General features: G+C 39.6%; 1 protein-coding gene across 1 annotated transcript; it reads left to right on the top strand.

Moving 5' to 3' along the window:
• The first annotated feature begins 10,414 nt into the window (after positions 1-10,414).
• Positions 10,415-20,470, top strand: LOC114546027 (myosin heavy chain, fast skeletal muscle). Its single transcript, XM_028564671.1, has 39 exons — positions 10,415-10,623; positions 10,699-10,842; positions 10,939-11,095; positions 11,197-11,224; positions 11,311-11,407; positions 11,512-11,604; positions 11,694-11,757; positions 11,839-11,937; positions 12,024-12,127; positions 12,221-12,359; positions 12,473-12,591; positions 12,734-12,883; positions 12,987-13,157; positions 13,248-13,548; positions 13,683-13,753; positions 13,864-13,951; positions 14,076-14,193; positions 14,273-14,396; positions 14,713-14,849; positions 14,940-15,195; positions 15,281-15,523; positions 15,608-15,784; positions 15,868-16,013; positions 16,104-16,194; positions 16,295-16,684; positions 16,795-16,921; positions 17,011-17,129; positions 17,219-17,415; positions 17,686-17,869; positions 17,979-18,144; positions 18,273-18,397; positions 18,507-18,815; positions 18,909-19,112; positions 19,219-19,344; positions 19,429-19,599; positions 19,686-19,790; positions 19,887-19,982; positions 20,094-20,225; positions 20,435-20,470. Exons 1-39 carry the CDS (start codon positions 10,417-10,419, stop codon positions 20,453-20,455), a joined length of 5,796 nt encoding a protein of 1,931 aa, XP_028420472.1. The 5' UTR covers positions 10,415-10,416; the 3' UTR covers positions 20,456-20,470.
• The last annotated feature ends 690 nt before the right edge of the window (positions 20,471-21,160 follow it).

Raw genomic sequence — 21,160 nt, 5'->3', positions numbered from 1 at the left:
TGCTTCCGCCAAATCGAATGAATTGAAATGGCGTGAATGGACCATGGAGACGTCAGTGGCGGTAGACGTCATAACAATCATAATAAAGTTCTGGACAGGTAGAGTGGCCGACCATGACATCGAGCTTTATTTACAACGATACTATGACATCATCTAATCAGTATATAAACCACTGGACAAATTTGGCATTTGGTACGGTGTTCGTAAATACAAAATCCGTATATACAGACACCTCCGGTCACCTAGCTCAAATACCAAACTACATCTCTCTGGGTCCGAACAATGGCCGCATAATCTATACTGGACAGATAACCAAATGCTTCATTTGTGAAGCGACCGACCAACAGGTAAAGGATTGTCCGACAGTGAAGTGCTGGCGATGTGGGAATCGGGGCCACAAAGCCAACAGCTGCCAAAGTGAGAGCGAGTGCTCCCTGTGTGGCGAAAAGGGCCACACATTCTTCAGCTGTCCGAGTTCTTTCGCCAACAAAACCAAGGGCTTTGCTCAGCGGGGAGACACCACCACTCCTCTTCCCCGCTATGACCCCCAACAACAACCGCGGCAACAGCCCGAAAGACAGCAGAGGCAGCCTGCAGCCCAGCGGCCTGGAGGATCGTCACAACAACCAGCGACCCAGCGGCCTGGAGGACGGAGACATGCTCCGGCATCCCAGCAGCAACATCTCATCCAACCCTCTACTCTGCAGACCGGGGAACGCCCCTCCTGAGGTCTCCCGTCAATCAGGTGAGGAGAATGAGTTGAAGATCAGTGGCACTGTAAGCATGAGTGATGATAGTGGTAGCGATGATAATGAAGGCAATGAGCAGAGCTATGAAAGTGCTAGTGAGAGTCCCACTTCTGGCTTCAGCTCGCCTGGGTTGACAGTCGGTCAGCGAACCAGCAGCACCCCGGGGCTCTCCCACGGTGTTTCTTGTGACAGTAACTCTGGCTCGTTCTCGCCGACGCCGGAGTTCCCCGCTCCAGAGTCCCAGCATGAACTTCCCTTTAAGGAAGTTAAAAAGAAAAGAGCTTGTGTTACAACCTATAAAAATGATAATAAACGCCTGGGCGATAAACCGACGCCATAGGCTTAGCTTTTTCCCCCCAACCACAATGACCTGTCTTAAAATATCCACCTGGAACGCTCGCAGCATCCAGTCGAGTGCTTTTAGAGTTAAGAAATTGAAATATCTTTTAGACACTGACTTTAATATTCTGTGTACTCAGGAGCTCAGACTGAGCACGTATATAACGACGTTGCTGATGTGTGTAATATGTGGAACAAAGGACAAAGTGTAATATCTATTGGGGAAAGTAAAGCTGATGGTGTCGGTATATTCTTTAAAACGAATGATGTTGTTGTAATACGAAGAAGAGATATAATCCCAGGTAGATTACTTATGATTGATTGTTATTATAGGGGTGAAAAATATTGTGTCATAAATGTGTACACTGCTCCTGATAGAGTTAGAAAAACTCAACTTTAAAAGACTTTGAGAGCTTTTGAGAGTTGGCTACAAACTTATTCTGTGTGGTGATTTTAATACAATTACTGATGAAAATGACATAGTCTCAATGTTTTTAAATTACTAACTGAAGGTAAGCTTTTAAAAGGAATATGTGATGAAGCTAAATTAATAGATGTGTGTCGCACGTTCAAAGTTTTCGCAATTTTCCGGACTGACTGACCTTCATTTGTTAAAGTAATGATGGCCACTCGTTTCTCTTTACTTAGCTGATTGGTTCTTGCCATAATATGAATTCTAACAGTTGTCCAATAGGACTGTCGGCTGTGTATCAACCTGACTTCTGCACAACACAACTGATGGTCCCAACCCCATTAATAAGGGAAAAATTCCACTAATTAACCCTGACAAAGCACACCTGTGAAGTGAAAACCATTTCAGGTGACTACCTCATGAAGCTCATTGAGAGAACACCAAGGGTTTGCAGCGCTATCAAAAAAGCAAAGGGTGGCTACTTTGAGGAATCTAAAATAAAAGACATATTTTCAGTTATTTCACACTTTTTTGTTAAGTAGATAATTCCATATGTGTTCCTTCACAGTTTTGATGCCTTCAGTGAGAATTTACAATGTAAATAGTCATGAAAATAAAAAGGAAACGCATTGAATGAGAAGGTGTGTCCAAACTTTTGGCCTGTACTGTATTAATAGAATTAAAACAAGAAATTCATAAAATCTTACAATTAAAATGTTTAACTAAATCTAATATTGCATTGTGGGAATTATTAAAACAAAGATTAAAAGATTTCTTCAGATTTAAATGTAGAGAAATAAATAAGATGAAAAATATAAAGTTTAAAGCTTTACTGGAACAATATGTTAACTTAAAACAGATGAAGAAAAGATCAAATTCAGATGATGAAATCATGTTGGAATCAAAAACACAAATAGATAACTTTAATAATGAAATATTGTATAACACTTGGCAGCACGCTGGGCAACAGCAAATTCAAAGTATATGTATTAAATCTATAAAGAAACAGGAGGGTGATGTAGTGTTTGATGAAAAACAGAAAAGCCAAGTGATCAGAGAATTTTGTGCAGATGCATATAAACAAATAGAAATAGATAGAGGTTGTGTAAACATTTTAGGCTTCCCTCATACAGTTCTCTGAACTTTTCAGAGCTTGAGGGAAATATAAGAAGGGATGAAGTTTTGCAGGCCATCAAACAACTTAATGTTGGTAAAAGTCCCGGCCCTGATGGTCTGTCTACAGAGTTTTACCAGTTAAATATAGATGATGTAACAAACGTCCTTACAGAGATGTGTAATGAAGGTCTGAACAGTGGCTGTATGGGGGAATCCTTTTATCAGGGTGTAGTGTGTTTACTGTATAAGAAGTGGAGGAAAAGGAGAGGGAAGCCAGACAAGGTACAGAATATAACCTGATTTATGGTGATTTTATGTATGAATATGAAAAACTTCAAATAGACTGGAATGGCCTCCCGAGTAAAATGATTTTTTTTTTTAAATTAATGATTATAAATATGGTGGGTATATAAATTATAAACACCTAACACACAACGAAGGAACTCAGTTCCTGAAATAAGAACCTTTCCGAGAGCATACGTGATGTGAGATGGCTGATGTCCGTAAACAGACTTGCTGTCAGAGCTGTTGTGTATTGGCGTTGCTATGTAAAAAACAAATGTCCAATGATTTACTGCGATGAAGATGAGACACAACAGCACCTCTTAATGGACTGTTACAGAGCAAAAGAAGTCTGGGACAAGTTAAAAGTGTATGGTGTAAAATTTGATCTTTCATATAAATCTGTAATGTATTGTATTATTCATGAGACTCTACCAGAGAAACGCAAGGAACTGTTACGAATAATCATATGTATTGTATGCTTCAAGTTGTGGAAAAGGAGATGCTGTATGGTTATCCAACAGACTGTTATAAATAGTGATGACATGTGCAGCTCACTGAGCTCAGGAGAAGAAGAACTCTGGACAAAAAACAGCTCCTTCCTTGGAACACTTTGACCCTGTGAATTACAGCGCTTTATGAAAGACCCTAGATGCACTTTATGAGAGACTCTATGCACTTACAATATGCACTTTATGAAGGACTCTTTGTACTGAATGCACTTTAATAGCTCATCTTAGCACTGGTACATCTTATTAATTAAACCCGTTATTATTAATTATGTTTGCTTTGTTTTTTGTTTTTTTTGTGTATAGATTTTTTTTCAGATATGCTATGTAGCCTACTGTTTATAAATTGTATTTTGTAAAAACTTTAATAAAGCTCTTTAAAAAAAAAATAAGAAAAGAAAAGAAGCATCAAAATATGTCCAAAAACAACAAATAGGCTATGTGTGAAAACAAAAAAAAATGACAAAACATTGGGGAAAAAATGTCAAATGTCAAAAAACTAAACAAACATAGGTGGAAAAGCAACAAAAAAGTGACAAAAACATCAAAATAAGCGACATAAATGTCCAGAAAATAATCATCAAAAAAGCCTCCAAAATGTCAAATCATTTTAATCATTGTTTGAAACTGTGTGTTTCAACACCAGGCGTCCTCTGACATCTCTTCCTTCTCAGGACTTTGACACATACTGTATCTAATTACATTGAGTTGGCGCAATGCAGCACACAAAATGTTAGGAGAGGTATTAAAAGAACCCGTAAAACCAAACAAACAAAACTGATTGATTCATGGGCTTGCTTTCAACACTGGCCGAGCGTTGTACAAGATGAGCAGACATCTCTTTTGTTTTTTGCCCCTTAGAGGGAAACAACTAGGAGCCACCATACCTTTTAATTAATTAGCTAATTTTGTCAGTTAAAACTGGATTATTAAAAGGTCTCTTGCTTGAATGCAGTAATTATTTCCATAATCATCATGTTTGGTGAGTATAAATTATAAAGAAAACAAAATAGTAGCTTTGATAATTTCTTTTCTTTCAAAGTAGCCTAAGTAGCATGGCTCTGACATCTGACCATGTGAGGTAAACTCTGGAAGGGGGAGTGTTTTGCTGTGAGACATCAATCAGCTGTGTGCTCACTGCAAACAGTCATCTGAACATAAAAACATTTGATGAAAAACAGGACTAAGAAGCATTGTAGGAGCCCATATCTGAAACATTTTAATAATTGCTTGAAACTGTGTATGTGTTTAAGATTTTATTACACAAAACATATAGTGAACATCCTATTCAATGAACTCTTAGAAGAGATGCATGATGTATTTTCACTGTACAGTACCTTACACTTGATGTGACCTAACTATTTCACTACTTTGTTTCTCTATCGTCTAACATGCAGTACAGTAGCTTGTGTAAATTGTACATTTGCATGAAAATTACAATTTGAAAATTCTTTTTAGACATTTTTATCATTCCCAGAACAGACAAACATATTTTCAATCAATTATATCTGCATATCAATAGTCCACGAAAAGACAATTTGTGACATCCAGGCAAAATGTTCTGGTAACACTTACAGTACAGTATGTACAGTATGTTTCCTAATGTTTAAAGCCATATTCCGTTTTGGTCAAGGGAGGAACTGGAATCTGATCCCTGGCTGCTGAAGGCAGGACTAGAGTCTGAGAAACCCGAGTCCCCCCAGTTCCGTTATGGGAAGTGTAGGTGTCAATAATGAGAAGAATAGCGACTAAAACGTGAGAAAAAATCCCCAGAAACACAGAAAAGCAACAAAAACGTCAAAAAGACACGATGAAGAAAGTGATGATGAAGAGCTGCAGTTTGGTGAAGTGTCCAGCAGGTGGAGCCACAGTCTAATCTTCTTTAACTTCCTGGAAACAAAAACAACAAAAGTTCCTCTTTATCTGTAAAATAATTGATGATCAGCAGACAACAACAAATAGGCTACGTCTGAGAAAAAAATGTCAAATGTAAAAAAAAAAATGAAAAAACATTGGGGGAAAAGCGACAAAAAAGTGACAAAAACATCAAAATAAGCAACCAAAACTCCTGGAAAATAATCGTCAAAAAAAGACAGTAGCTGTTAAAATGTCCGACAAGAACTACTTAATGTGATAATATTAATGCAGCAACATGTCAGCAGACTGATTTTTCAGAAGCTTCAACAACTGTCAAATGTCCACCCCCCCAAAACACCAGGCGTCCTCTGACATCTCTTCCTTCTCAGGGCTTTGACCCCTATCTAATTACATTGAGTGCAATTCAGCACACAAAATGTTGGATGAGTTATTGCTGGCCGAGCGTTGTAAAAGATGAGCAGATAATAAATCTCCTTTGTTTTTTAGCCCCTTAGAGGGAAACAACTTGGAGCCACCACATATTTTAATTAGCTAATTTTGTCAGTTAAGACTGGGTTATTAAAAGGTCAAAATAGTAGCTTTAATCATTTCTTTTCTTTCAAAGTAGCCTAAATAGCATGGCTCTGACATCTGACCATGTGAGGTAAACTCTGGAAGGGGGAGTGTTTTGCTGTGAGACATCAATCAGCTGTGTGCTCACTGCAAACAGTCATCTGAACATCAAATAATCTTAAACATTTGATGAAAAACAGGACTAAGAAGCATTGTAGGAGCCCATACCTGAAACATTTTAATCATTGTTTGAAACTGTGTGTGTGTGTGTGTGTGTGTGTGTGTGTGTGTGTGTGTGTGTGTGTGTGTGTGTGTGTGTGTGTGTGTGAGTGAGAGAGAGATTTTCTAATACCAAACATTCAGTGAAGATCCTATTCAATGAAATCTGTATTTTCACTGTACAGTACCTTACACTTGATGTGACCTATTTCACTACTTTGTTTCTTTCTCGTCTAACATGCAGTACAGTAGCTTGTGTAAATTGTACATTTGCATGAAAATTACATTTTGAAAATTCTTTTTGGACATTTTTATCATTCACAGAAAAAACATATTTTCAATCAATTATATCTGCATATCAATAGTCCACTAAAAGACAATTTGTGACATTGAGGGCAAATCTGAAAGTAAGGGCAAGATGTTCTGGTAACACTTACTGTACAGTATGTACAGCAACTTTTGAAACCACTTAAATTACAAGATGGATCTTGACGGAGGGGCCCCTAACACATGTGGCTCACAGAAGATAGCATATGCTTTATATAGCACCCCAAGTTAGCTGACAACTGGTTCACTCTGACTGCTTAATCCTAATCATTCTATAATTTAGACTGAATCACCTTTAACCCTTAGATGCATGACCTACCAATACCTACACTCTTCCAGAATGAATGTGTTTTATGCGGTAAACTTAAGAAATTAGTTTCTTAAGTCAAAAAACGACTTACTACTTAACAATACAATATCACACACACACACACAAACACACCTCATGATTGTGCTCAAGAGTATATTTACATAGTGTGCATGTCTAAGGGCAACACAGTCTCACAGCCGATTGTGAAATGGTCACGTTATTTTTAATCTGTTGATTCGTGTACACGGACACGATGATCTTGTTTATTTTGTGTTGCTGAGAGCGTCATTTATTCGTGTGGTCAGCACATTATGGGAAGCATCTATACGGAGGTTGAGTTTCGGAAGAGAAGCACGGGGAAAGGACACACCACACGCCGGGACCCGATCCCAGGTATCTGGGATGCCGACGCACCACCACAACGGGACGGTTGGGGTTTACGCTGGGACGCAAAGTCTGGTCTCCGGGGTGAATGTCCTGTGTTGTTTGACCCATCCACCACCCCAACCAACCTCCCTACGCGGATTTTCGGCATTTCATAATACTCGCTACTGTAATCGTGCTGTGATCACGAAATATGCTTCCCATTGAAATTCATTAGTTTAAAATTCGAAACACGAAAAAAAAATTAGAAAAACGTGTCCTTGTACACAAATCCATAGATTAAATAACGTGACCATTTCACAAACTACAGAGAAGTGCTGTAAATGCTAGCAGGTTTAGAGCCACTACTAAAAATAATAAATCATATTGAAATAATTTTTGCTCTATTGAAAGCACATGACATTTTGCAAAACGTGCTTGTCTTTATAGCTTGTAACTATTGGTACATTCTATAGTCTACGGTTGCACCCCAGCTACTGACAAGAAATATAAACACGCCAATATTTAGTTGCATCGAGGCTGACTGTCATCGTGACACATTGTAATTGACTGACACAATGTTGAGCACAGAAATTAATTTTCAACTGGAAATGTCATAGTGCCAACAGACCTTGCTGACATGTTGGTGGTTACCAATTAAAAATGATATAACTAACCACATCACTGCCTCTTGAAAAAAACTACTTACTACTTAAAAATACTTCCAACTTAAACTTCAAAGTATTTGTATAACTTAACTCATGGTAAGGGAATTAAGGTAAAGTAAAAATGAAGGGATTTTGGTAAGCACTGTTTTGAATAAGAATACACTAATGCACTAGCAGTGATCAGATCAGTGACTGGTAGAGTATTAAAAATAATATTAACATTTAGTAAAGTAAGTAGTAGTAGTAGTAGTAAAAATAACCTTCAGGGTGGTGAGACTGCTGGCATTAGATGTGTGGATCAACAGTAGATGTATACCTGACAGTCACAGTTGATAAAAATCAAAGGCTCCAAGGGTTAACCTTTGAAATTCCATGGAAAAGTTTGGTACTGACACAAAACTACTTTCTTTGAATTTTGAGTTATTTATTCAACTTAGTCACACTAAAAAATGACTGCCATAGGAAATGAATAGGACAAGCATAATTTTTATCCAGGAGATAAAAGACATCTCCATACACACACTCCTACAACTTTCCTGTGCTTGTTTACCCATTCAATGCAAAGCTTCCATTTGCAAGGGACACTGCACCATCACTGCAATTTGCCATTTGTGCGTGTGAACCACCGATGTTCGCACACACATGCATGAACGCACACACAGAAACACACACCCACACACACACACACAAACAGACACACATACACCCACTCACACACACACCCACTCTCACACATACATACTTCATGTTGTCAGTTCATGTTGTCATGTTACCACCAATGTTCGCACACACATTCATGCACGCACACACAGAAACACACACCCACTAACAGACACACACACACGTACACCCACTCACACGCAGACACACAGACACACAGACACACAGACACACACACACATGTACACCCACTCACACGCAGACACACAGACACACACAGACACACACACAGACACACACACACACACACACACACACACACACACACACACACACACACACACACACGTTGTAGATGTCAATGTTCTACTAAGGTTCTTTTACAATAAGTATTCTATTAAAAACACTTTTTGTCATTTTTATTGGCATTTATGTTAAAATAAGAGCAGTTAAAACTGTCCGGTCAAATTTGACCGAAAACAGTAAATTAAGGGGGGTAGCAACAAACAGTTTTGAAAGGTTAAAGGTAATCTTCATCTTAAAATGTGTCAACACCACCATGTCCTATTATAATCTTTAAAAAATTTGTGTATATGTGAATGTTTTGAAAGAACTCAAAAGCTGCTTAATCAGGGTAGGGATTCTTCCAAATATAGAACCAGCAAAAAATGCATCAAGTCTCAACTGTCACCCTTACCATAATTGGCATGTAAGTCTGCTTCAACCTCTGCTTAGTAAGCACATCAGACTGAATATAAGGGGTCCATGTGGGTGCCTTAGACAGCGTGGTGGAAGACGAGTGAAGTTCCAGCTTCGGGTGAGGTGGTCTACTACTATGTATCGTGTAAATTATATGAAGTTATATTTTGTAAATTAAATATAATGTCATCAGAATCAGAATCAAAATTTTGTATTGGTTTATTGGGCAGGTTTGCGTAAACAAACAAGGAATTTGACTCCGGTTAATCTTTGCTCTTAAAGTACAACACTCACTTAACATATAAAGAATGAAAACAGAAAGGACAGTAACAAATATAACAAAAATACTGTTAAGTAACAATACAATATAATTTACAAATTTACGAAAAATATACAATAACAACTGAAGAGAGGGAAAGAATAGTGCAATTTCAGCATAGTCGAGATTTAAGATTTAAATATAAATATAGTGCAAGGAAGTTCAGTGCAAGAATGAATGTATGTATTCAATGCACTCTGTGCATCTTTGAGGTTGTTTCCTGAACTGACTAACCCATGATGTTTTCAACAGGATTGTGGAGTGCAACATTTTTTCACAAGTGGAAAGGATAAGGTATGTACAACTTTTATTTTAAGTATTTGTGTTTTTAATCTGTGACCTTAGGTGTTTTGCATTCAATTAGGACAAAACTCAAAATGACACCTAGTGTTAATTCTAACAACAATCAGCCAAGTAAAGTCAAGTCAATTTTTTTATATAACCTAATATTACAAATTTGTCTCAAGGGGCTTTACAATCTGTATAGCATATGACACTCTCTGTCCTCAGACCTTCAATTTGGACCCCTTTAAGGAGGGGAACATGGAAGAAACCTCAGGAAGAGAAACTGAGCATGAATCTCTCTCCCTAGACGGAGAGACATGCAACAGATGTTTGTAAATTATAGAGCAACGTAATGAAATTACAGCATAGACAATCAGTCTAACGGTCTGAAAGGCTTTAACTAAGATAAAGGTATCTTTTAATAATGTAAAAAAAATATTTTGGTATCGCTATATTGTTGATATTTAGTACAACACCAGGCATTTAGGAATTGTTCAATTATATGAACAGAAACCATCATTCTAAGAGTGCTATTGTTTGACTTACTGACTTGTGATGATGCCCAGAACTCAATTTGATAGGTATATGTTAATTATTTAATTGGACTATATAATTCTGGGCTTCCCAGTCATATGGCTAGAAGACATTAGTTTTAATGTCTAAATATAAAATTATTTATATATAGGTTTACTCTTATTTGTAATTACTTCACAGAAGTAAACTGCCACCATGAGTACGGACGCAGAGATGGCCATTTATGGCAAAGCTGCCGTTTACCTTCGTAAGCCAGAAAAGGAGAGAATTGAGGCTCAAAGTGCACCATTTGATGCCAAGAGTGCCTGCTATGTGGCCGATGCCAAGGAACTGTACTTGAAGGCAAAAATCCTCAAGAAAGATGGTGACAAAGTCACCGTCGAAGTCTTGGACACTAAGGAGGTTAGTATCATGAAGTCAGAGTCAACTGGAAGTTCAATATGATTAGGTCTCATTGTGTCTAATGTCCTGTTGCAGGAGAGGACAGTGAAAGAAGCTGACGTCTATCCAATGAACCCTCCCAAGTATGACAAGATTGAGGACATGGCCATGATGACCCATCTCAATGAAGCCTCTGTGCTGTATAACCTCAAAGAGCGTTTTGCAGCATGGATGATCTACGTAAGTCAATCTCCCTAATGAGAAAAGAACTATTGTGAATTGCTAAACTTGTAGGAAACATAGAGTTAACTGTTGAATCTCTATGATCCCTTTCAGACCTACTCTGGGTTGTTCTGTGCCACTGTGAACCCCTACAAGTGGCTCCCAGTGTACGATGCTGAATGTGTAAGTGCCTATAGAGGCAAGAAGCGTATGGAGGCTCCACCCCACATCTTCTCTGTCTCTGACAACGCTTTTCAGTTCATGCTTACTGGTAAGTCATTACCAAAATAATGTAGAATGTATCAGTATGAAAGGGTTTCTGTTGCAGTAAAACTCAATTATTATTACATTATTTTTGTTTTTTATTTACAGATAGGGAGAACCAGTCTGTCTTGATCACGTAAGTTTGTTACATTTACATTTGTTGACTTTGTTTAACATAGTCAAATATCTTGATCAAATTCTTAAAAGTCTGTCTATACCTAGTGGAGAATCTGGTGCTGGAAAGACTGTGAACACCAAGCGTGTCATCCAGTACTTTGCAACAATCGCAGTCGGTGGAGCGAAGAGGGACACATCAAAGGTATCTTACTGTGTGATTACAATTCAGGCTTCTTCCTCTATACAATATTTTTCAACGGGGAAAAATAGTCATTTTCTGACTGTCATTCTAAACCTGGATTATAGGGGTCACTGGAGGATCAGATTATTGCAGCCAATCCCCTGCTGGAGGCCTATGGTAACGCCAAAACTATTAGGAATGACAACTCTTCTCGTTTTGTAAGTATGGAACAATTTCTACACATGAAAGAAGTCTTGTTACAGATTGCCATTGTGGAAGGACAGTAAAAATCATTTGTTCCAAACAGGGTAAATTCATCAGAATCCATTTCGGCACAACTGGCAAACTGGCTAGTGCTGATATTGAGACATGTAAGTAATAATACTCACAGTACATACAAAGGAATGGAATTGAGAATTGGTCAGACTGTAATTTATGAACAATGTTTGTAGATCTGCTGGAGAAGTCAAGAGTGACATACCAGCTTTCTGATGAAAGAGGCTACCACATCTTCTTCCAGATGATGACTGGCCACATCCCTGAGATACTTGGTAAGAAGATTGACAGGATGCACATTGTAACATGTTTTCATATGAAACAAATGTTCTCATGTGTTCACCCTTTTTTTGATATCCAGACCAGGCACTCATCACAACCAACCCCTACGACTTCCCCATGTGTAGCATGGGTCAGATCACTGTGGCCAGCATTAATGACAAAGAGGAGCTGGAAGCCACTGATGTGAGTGATTTTTACTTTCAAATATTTAAATATATCCACATCAAAACTGCCCTTTTAAGTGATTATGTTTGTGTGGACCTCTTTTGAACTCAGAATGCCATTGATATCCTGGGCTTCACTGGTGAAGAGAAGGTGAGCATCTACAGGATGACTGGTGCTGTGCTCCACCATGGTAACATGAAGTTCAAGCAGAAGCAACGTGAGGAGCAGGCTGAGCCTGATGGCACAGAGGGTGAGTATTTAATGCCAGCTCAGAGGGAATAGCTTGGGGGGAATCAGTAATACAGTTCTTAATCAAACTGGTTTCTGTTCATATCATGATGGAAATCTCTGAACTATTTACAGAGGCTGACAAGGTTGCTTACTTGCTGGGTCTGAACTCCGCTGACATGCTCAAGGCTCTGTGCTATCCCAGAGTGAAGGTCGGAAATGAGTATGTCACCAAGGGACAGACTGTACCTCAGGTAATTGAAATAAACTAGTATCACTTCTATTTATCTTTTGTGTCATTTATTTTATTAGAAAAATTTAAAATACCAGTATTTCATTGTTATACAAGATGGTTGACGGTTGATTTTTTTTGATCACATCGTTGTTTTTATTCAGGTGATGAACGCAGTGCCTGCCCTGGCCAAGTCTATCTATGAGAGGATGTTCTTGTGGATGGTCGTCCGTATCAACCAGAGTTTGGACACTAAACAAGCTAGACAGTTCTACATTGGTGTCCTGGATATCGCTGGCTTTGAAATCTTTGACGTAAGCTTCATTTCAAACAATTCAGAGGCTGATGCTTTTCATGACAGGGCAATAAGAATTATTGCCCTGTGAGAGATTATACTAATTATATGTCCCATCACAGTTCAACACCTTGGAACAGCTGTGCATCAACTTCACCAATGAGAAACTGCAACAGTTCTTCAACCACACTATGTTTGTCCTGGAGCAAGAGGAGTACAAGAAGGAGGGTATTATCTGGGATTTCATTGACTTTGGCATGGACTTGGCTGCTTGCATTGAGCTCATTGAAAAGGTAATCGCTTCATTTGGTATTTATATATAATTGTTCGTAATTTGACTTAATGTATCACTTAATGACATACTTCTTCACACTTTTGTCAAGCCCATGGGAATCTTCTCCATCCTGGAAGAGGAGTGCATGTTCCCCAAGGCCACAGACACATCCTTCAAGAACAAGCTGTATGACCAGCATCTTGGCAAAAACAAAGCATTTGAGAAGCCTAAGCCCGCCAAGGGCAAGATTGAGGCCCACTTCTCCCTGGTGCACTACGCCGGTACCGTGGACTACAATATCGCTGGCTGGCTGGACAAGAACAAGGATCCACTGAATGACTCTGTCATTCAGCTGTACCAGAAATCCCCAGTGAAACTGCTGGCTGTTCTGTATCCTCCCGTCGTTGAGGGTATGATAGTAACTACAGTAAACTAAAACACATTTTAAGGTTATACTGTATATTTTCTAACTAACTGTAGAATGTGCTCATGTAAATCATATGTCACATTCTAACATAACAAGTCTATTTAAAAACATTTACAGAAACTGGTGGTGCAAAGAAGGGTGGCAAGAAGAAGGGTGGTTCTATGCAGACTGTGTCTTCACAATTTAGGGTAAGGTTTAACATTGCAAACTTATCTCATATACACTATCTCAATGTATGCTCAAACTGACAACTCACATTGTTATATGTATGATATAACTCCCCATTTTGAATCTACAGGAGAACTTGGGCAAGCTGATGACTAACTTGAGGAGCACCCATCCTCACTTTGTGCGCTGCCTGATTCCCAATGAGTCAAAGACTCCAGGTACATAGAAAACTTAATCTCAAGAGATTCTTTGAGGAGTGATTTGTTTTGTTGGTATGGTTTACTTAATTTTAGAGCCTCACTATTCATTCAAGGAAGTAATTGAGAAATGTATTTTTGACAGGTCTGATGGAGAACTTCCTGGTCATCCACCAGCTCAGGTGTAACGGTGTGCTGGAGGGTATCAGAATCTGCAGAAAAGGTTTCCCCAGCAGAATTCTCTATGCTGACTTCAAGCAAAGGTATCAATGGATATTTAAAGAATTTTTTATAGATTTTCAAAAGAAAATGCTCACACTGACCATTAACTCTAATAAAAAGGTACAAGGTGCTGAATGCCAGTGTCATCCCCGAGGGCCAGTTCATTGACAACAAGAAGGCTTCAGAGAAGCTGCTTGGGTCAATTGATGTTAATCATGATGAGTACAAATTCGGACACACCAAGGTAAGCCCCTTGATTGCATTTATATACTTTAGTGGAACTTTCCAATGATGGTCAGTGCATTTTGTCTGTTTAAAAAAAGAGTATCTTAAAAAAGTCTTACACAATGTTATGTAGTGTTATGGGAAGTTAGGCCACTGAATGGGTAAATGATAGAAACAGAGAATTTGCACCACCATGTGGCCATTGATGGAGCAGGTTAAATTTAGTCTTGTCTGTGGGGTACATGCTCTCTGATTCATTTCTGGTTTAATGTTTAATAATGTTTAATAGTGCATAGTCCAGACATGAAATCAATTTCTATTTTCTCTTTGATCAGGTGTTCTTCAAGGCTGGTCTGCTGGGTGTCCTAGAGGAGATGAGAGATGAAAAACTGGCATCTCTGGTCACCATGACTCAGGCTTTGTGCCGTGGTTACCTCATGAGAAAAGAGTTCGTGAAGATGACAGCAACGAGGCATGTTGAAAACAACAATTTTTGAATGCACAGCCATGGAATGAATAATGAGGAATATCTTTGTCAATAACAGAAACTTCTTTTGAACAGGGATGCTGTATATACCATCCAGTATAATGTCCGCTCATTCATGAATGTCAAACACTGGCCATGGATGAAGGTGTACTACAAGATCAAGCCTCTGCTGAAGAGTGCTGAAACTGAGAAGGAGCTGGCAGCTATGAAGGAGAACTATGAAAAGATGACCACTGACTTGGCTGCTGCCCTGGCCAAGAAGAAGGAACTGGAGCAGAAGATGGTGTCTCTTCTGCAGGAGAAGAATGATCTGCAGCTCCAAGTAGCATCTGTAAGTACACACCAATGGACAGTTCTGCTTTTCCATGTTTTTTTAATGTTAATGTGCTAACATCTATTTTTGGAAAATTAACTAGGAATCAGAGAATCTGAATGATGCTGAAGAGAGATGTGAGGGACTTATCAAGAGTAAGATTCAGCTCGAGGCCAAACTCAAAGAGACAACCGAGAGACTGGAGGATGAAGAGGAAATCAATGCTGAGCTCACTGCCAAGAAGAGAAAGCTGGAGGACGAATGCTCTGAGCTCAAGAAGGATATTGATGACCTGGAGCTTACCCTGGCCAAAGTGGAAAAAGAGAAACATGCCACAGAGAACAAGGTTGGTAAATAATAATCTGTCCAGCAGATCAAGTAAGATTATAATGATGACCGTTTAAAGACAAAATTTTTCTTGCACACTTAGGTTAAGAACCTGACTGAGGAGATGGCCTCTCAAGATGAGAGCATTGCTAAGCTGACCAAGGAAAAGAAAGCCCTTCAGGAGGCTCATCAGCAGACTCTTGATGACCTGCAAGCAGAGGAAGACAAAGTCAACACTCTGACCAAGGCCAAGACCAAGCTTGAGCAGCAAGTGGATGATGTAAGTTTACAAAGTCTTTTGGATTGGTAAAGCAAGAGCATATATCTTGAATGAGATGTTTAAAATCTCATCTTATTTCTTAGCTTGAGGGTTCTCTGGAGCAAGAGAAGAAGCTCCGTATGGACCTTGAGAGAGCCAAGAGAAAGCTCGAGGGTGATCTGAAACTGGCCCAGGAATCCATAATGGATCTTGAGAATGACAAGCAGCAGTCTGATGAGAAGATCAAAAAGTAACGTCATTTTTGAATTTGTACAACCATTCTTTTAAAATTTGTGGTCAACTGCATGAACTCTATGTACTGTATCTATAATTCTCACAGGAAGGACTTTGAAATCAGTCAGCTCCTTAGCAAGATTGAAGATGAGCAGTCACTGGGGGCTCAGCTTCAGAAGAAGATCAAGGAGCTCCAGGTGACATATTGCATTACACGAAGCATTTCTGCATTGTGTTCCCAAATTTTTGTATCAAAAGTGAAAGTTTACTGAAAGACATCACATCTATATTCAACAGGCTCGTATTGAGGAACTGGAGGAGGAGATTGAGGCTGAGCGTGCTGCTCGTGCCAAGGTTGAGAAGCAGAGAGCTGACCTCGCCAGGGAACTTGAGGAGATCAGTGAGAGGCTGGAGGAGGCCGGCGGTGCCACTGCTGCTCAGATTGAGATGAACAAGAAGCGTGAAGCCGAGTTCCAGAAGCTCCGTCGTGATCTTGAGGAGTCCACTCTGCAGCATGAAGCCACCGCTGCTGCTCTTCGCAAGAAGCAGGCTGACAGCGTAGCTGAGCTAGGAGAGCAGATCGACAACCTCCAGCGTGTAAAGCAGAAGCTTGAGAAGGAAAAGAGTGAATACAAGATGGAAATTGATGACCTCTCCAGCAACATGGAGGCTGTTGCTAAAGCCAAGGTACACAATGCATTACATGGTATTTTATTAACTAAATAAGTATACTAAATAATGTAATTAATATTATAAATAAAATCTGATCACTGATCTAATCTCTATTTACTCATTAGGGTAATCTTGAAAAGATGTGCCGTACTCTAGAGGACCAACTTAGCGAACTGAAGACCAAGAATGATGAAAATGTCCGTCAAGTCAATGACTCAAATGCACAGAAAGCACGTCTCCTGACAGAAAATGGTATCTAAAACTTTAAACTGAATGATCTGTGGTGTGTATTATTAAGAAACATGACAAAAACTAATGTATCATGACATCTTTCACACAAGGTGAGTTCAGCCGTCAAATTGAAGAGAAAGAAGCTCTTGTCTCCCAGCTGACCAGAGGCAAACAGGCATTCACACAGCAGATTGAGGAGCTGAAGAGACAGATTGAAGAGGAGGTTAAGGTAAGACACCGTTAAGTGAGTGTGTATTGTTATTATTATTAATTTGGGATTAAGGAATTTTGTAAATTCAATCATATGTCTTACACCAGGCCAAGAATGCTCTTGCCCATGGACTGCAATCAGCCCGCCATGACTGTGATCTGCTGAGGGAGCAGTTTGAGGAGGAGCAGGAGGCCAAGGCTGAGCTGCAGCGTGGAATGTCCAAGGCCAACGGTGAGGTGGCTCAGTGGAGAACTAAGTATGAAACTGATGCTATCCAGCGCACTGAGGAGCTTGAGGAATCCAAGTGAGTAAGATTCAGACAATTCAATGGCCATTTCAGAAGTGTAGCATTTTAGCACAACTCAAATACAGTACAGTTTAAACACGTTCTTAACAGGTTTTTCAATTGTTTGTATTTAGTATCTTATTACGAAAATAACATTTTATATTAAAGCAGTGCTTTCTTATATTCATCTAGGTTCTGAGACTATGTAATGATTTGTATTTCATTCATGAAAAAATATCTTGAAAAAAGTAGTTTAAGTGGAAAACAAATCTCATCCTTATCAAACAGGAAAAAGCTGGCTCAGCGTCTTCAGGAGGCTGAGGAGCAGATTGAGGCAGTGAACTCCAAGTGTGCTTCTCTTGAGAAAACCAAACAGAGGCTCCAGAGTGAGGTGGAGGACCTCATGATTGATGTGGAGAGGGCCAATGGGCTGGCTGCCAACCTGGACAAGAAGCAGAGGAACTTTGACAAGGTAGCATTGTTTACTCTGTGTGGCCAAGCCATACAAACAATTAAGTATATATTTATTTCCCCCCATATTGCTACATAACCAACTGAACTGTATTAACTATGTTATTCAGGTACTGGCAGAGTGGAAACAGAAGTTCGAAGAGGGTCAGGCCGAGCTAGAGGGAGCACAGAAGGAGGCTCGTTCTCTCAGCACTGAGCTGTTCAAGATGAAGAACTCTTATGAGGAATCTCTGGATCAGCTGGAGACCATGAAGCGGGAAAACAAGAACCTGCAACGTAAGTTCTACATTATCTATCATTTACATTGTATTCAACACTTGTATTTCTTACATTGTTGTAGAATAAAGTGTATTTATTTTAGATTGTAAGGCTTAACAATATAAAACACATGTATCTCTCTGCAGAGGAGATCTCAGATCTGACTGAACAGATTGGTGAGACTGGCAAGAGCATCCATGAGCTGGAGAAGTCCAAGAAGCAGGTGGAGACCGAGAAGGCTGAGATCCAGACGGCTCTTGAAGAGGCTGAGGTAAATTTTTTCTTGGGGAAATCTTCTGAAAAAAATTCTGAATCATAGACAAATATACAAAAAAAGGTTTAAAGGCAAAGATTAATATTTCATTCTTTGATATTATTAGGGAACTCTGGAACACGAAGAGTCTAAGATCCTGCGTGTCCAGCTGGAGCTCAACCAGATTAAGGGTGAGGTGGACAGGAAGCTGGCAGAGAAAGATGAGGAGATGGAGCAGATCAAGAGGAACAGCCAGAGGGTGATTGACTCCATGCAGAGCACTCTGGATTCTGAGGTCAGGAGCAGAAACGATGCCCTGAGAATCAAGAAGAAGATGGAGGGAGACCTGAATGAGATGGAGATTCAGCTGAGCCACGCCAATCGCCAGGCTGCTGAGTCCCAGAAGCAGCTGAGGAATGTGCAGGCGCAGCTGAAGGTATAGTTAGACACAGAGTTGTTGCACAGACTATGGTCAGTGCAGGTACAGTTTGGCATTTATGTGATTATTTTCCTGACGTTTTTTCACTAGGATGCACAACTGCACCTTGATGATGCTGTCAGAGCACAGGAAGACTTCAAGGAACAAGCTGCTATGGTGGATCGCAGGAACGGTCTGATGGTAGCTGAAATCGAGGAACTCAGAGCTGCTCTGGAACAGACAGAGAGAGGTCGCAAAGTTGCTGAGCAGGAGCTGGTGGATGCCAGTGAGCGTGTTGGACTTCTGCACTCTCAGGTGAACAAGCCCAATCATTTCTTTAATAATTCAAAAATCGAATGACAATGAAATAATGTGAAAATCAGGCATGCAATGACTAAAGTGCCTTTTTTGGGGCTTTTAGAACACAAGCCTTCTGAACTCCAAGAAGAAGCTTGAGTCTGACCTGGTCCAGGTCCAGAGTGAAGTGGATGACACTGTTCAGGAAGCAAGAAATGCAGAGGAGAAGGCCAAGAAGGCCATCACTGATGTAGGTTTACATTTCATTTGTTCTTCCTTTCACTCCAATATGTTCAAGATATTTCTCACTAACATTTTATGCTTTCTCCTCTAGGCTGCTATGATGGCTGAGGAGCTGAAGAAGGAGCAGGATACCAGCGCTCACCTGGAGAGGATGAAGAAGAACCTGGAGGTTGCTGTGAAGGACCTGCAGCACCGCCTGGATGAGGCTGAGAACCTGGCCATGAAGGGCGGCAAGAAGCAGCTCCAGAAACTTGAATCCCGGGTATGAAAGTCACATTAAGAATTTGCACAATTGAAGCAAGACTTTTGGAAAAGAAAGACGGATACTTATTGTCTTGTTCTTTGAAGGTGCGTGAACTGGAGGCAGAGGTTGAGGCTGAGCAGAGACGCGGAGCAGATGCCATTAAGGGTGTCCGCAAATATGAGAGGAGGGTGAAGGAGCTCACCTATCAGGTACAGTCACTTTGGTAGCTACCATGTACAGTACAACAATGATCTAATATATTTACCATTAAAAATACAAATGCAAATCTATATTGCCTATTACAGACTGAGGAGGACAAGAAAAACGTTGCCAGGCTGCAGGATCTGGTTGACAAACTGCAGCTGAAGGTCAAGGCCTACAAGAGGCAGGCTGAGGAGGCGGTAAGGACAACATAGACAACATATAAAGTTGGACAATATATCATAGTTATTTTAATGTACAGTAGTACTATGGATCTTTTTGAAAAAAAAATTCTATGTCTTGTATTTCAGGAGGAGCAGGCCAACACTCATCTGTCCAAGTGCAGGAAGGTTCAGAATGAGCTGGAGGAGGCTGAGGAGCGCGCTGACATCGCAGAGTCCCAGGTCAACAAGCTGAGGGCAAAGAGCCGTGACTCTGGCAAGGTAAATATATACGTCAGTTTAGTGAAATACAACCAACAATGCAATTATTCTTTGATGTATATCTGTCAATATGTTAGAGCGGATTCTTTACAGTATTATATTCACCTTATAAAGCATTAGGGTTAAATACTACAAAATTAACAGATCACAATTATTTTCCCCTATCGCTTATTCAAACTCACACAAACCATTTCTGTGTTTTTTAACAGGGAAAAGAAGCAGCAGAGTAAAACACAGGAGAGTTTCGATGTATTGAATCTTATAATATGACATAATTCATGCCAAAACAATAAAGGTTAAACTGTTGTTATTAAATTCTGTCCGTAATACGTTCATTTCTTTGCTTCTCTCAAAGGTAGTTGGGAGATTTGAATAATACTTTTTTTGGGACATGAAAAACACTAAAAACATCCTTAACATTTCAGGTAAAGGTGAGTAATATGGGCAGTTAAGAAAACAAGGAGAAAAAAAAAAACCAAATGTGTTTTCCTAATCTGGAAAGACATACTTTTGTATAATTTTTTGGCACAAAAAAGAATAATGAATTACCTAATCCAAGATGAGCTCTCACTTGTGCGCAATCTTTCGAGGCCACAGGCACAATTTAGACAGCAGAATAAACTCTGGACTCCTAGAACCACAGTTTGGCTCTGATAGAAAGCAGTCATTAGCTCACAAAACCAACAAATGTCACAATACAGGGTTTCTGCAGGTTTTACCAGTCAATATTTTCTCAATGAATTATTAAGTTGTGACTTGGACGGACAGGCTGTTTCTAGTCTCTCTAACATGAGAATATGTTGTCCTACCTTGAGTTTGAGTTAGAGTTTATTTACAATACCACTTCAAACATTACAATAATACAGTTGGGGTACAAGATCAAATGGGTAGAATGAATGGACAATGAGGGTAGTGGTACAGACGATGGTATACAC

This window comes from Perca flavescens, chromosome 19 (genome assembly GCF_004354835.1).
Source record: "Perca flavescens isolate YP-PL-M2 chromosome 19, PFLA_1.0, whole genome shotgun sequence".
Lineage (NCBI taxonomy): Eukaryota > Metazoa > Chordata > Actinopteri > Perciformes > Percidae > Perca > Perca flavescens.
Note: the sequence above shows the minus strand (reverse complement) of the source record. Positions and strands in the feature narration are given on the sequence as shown.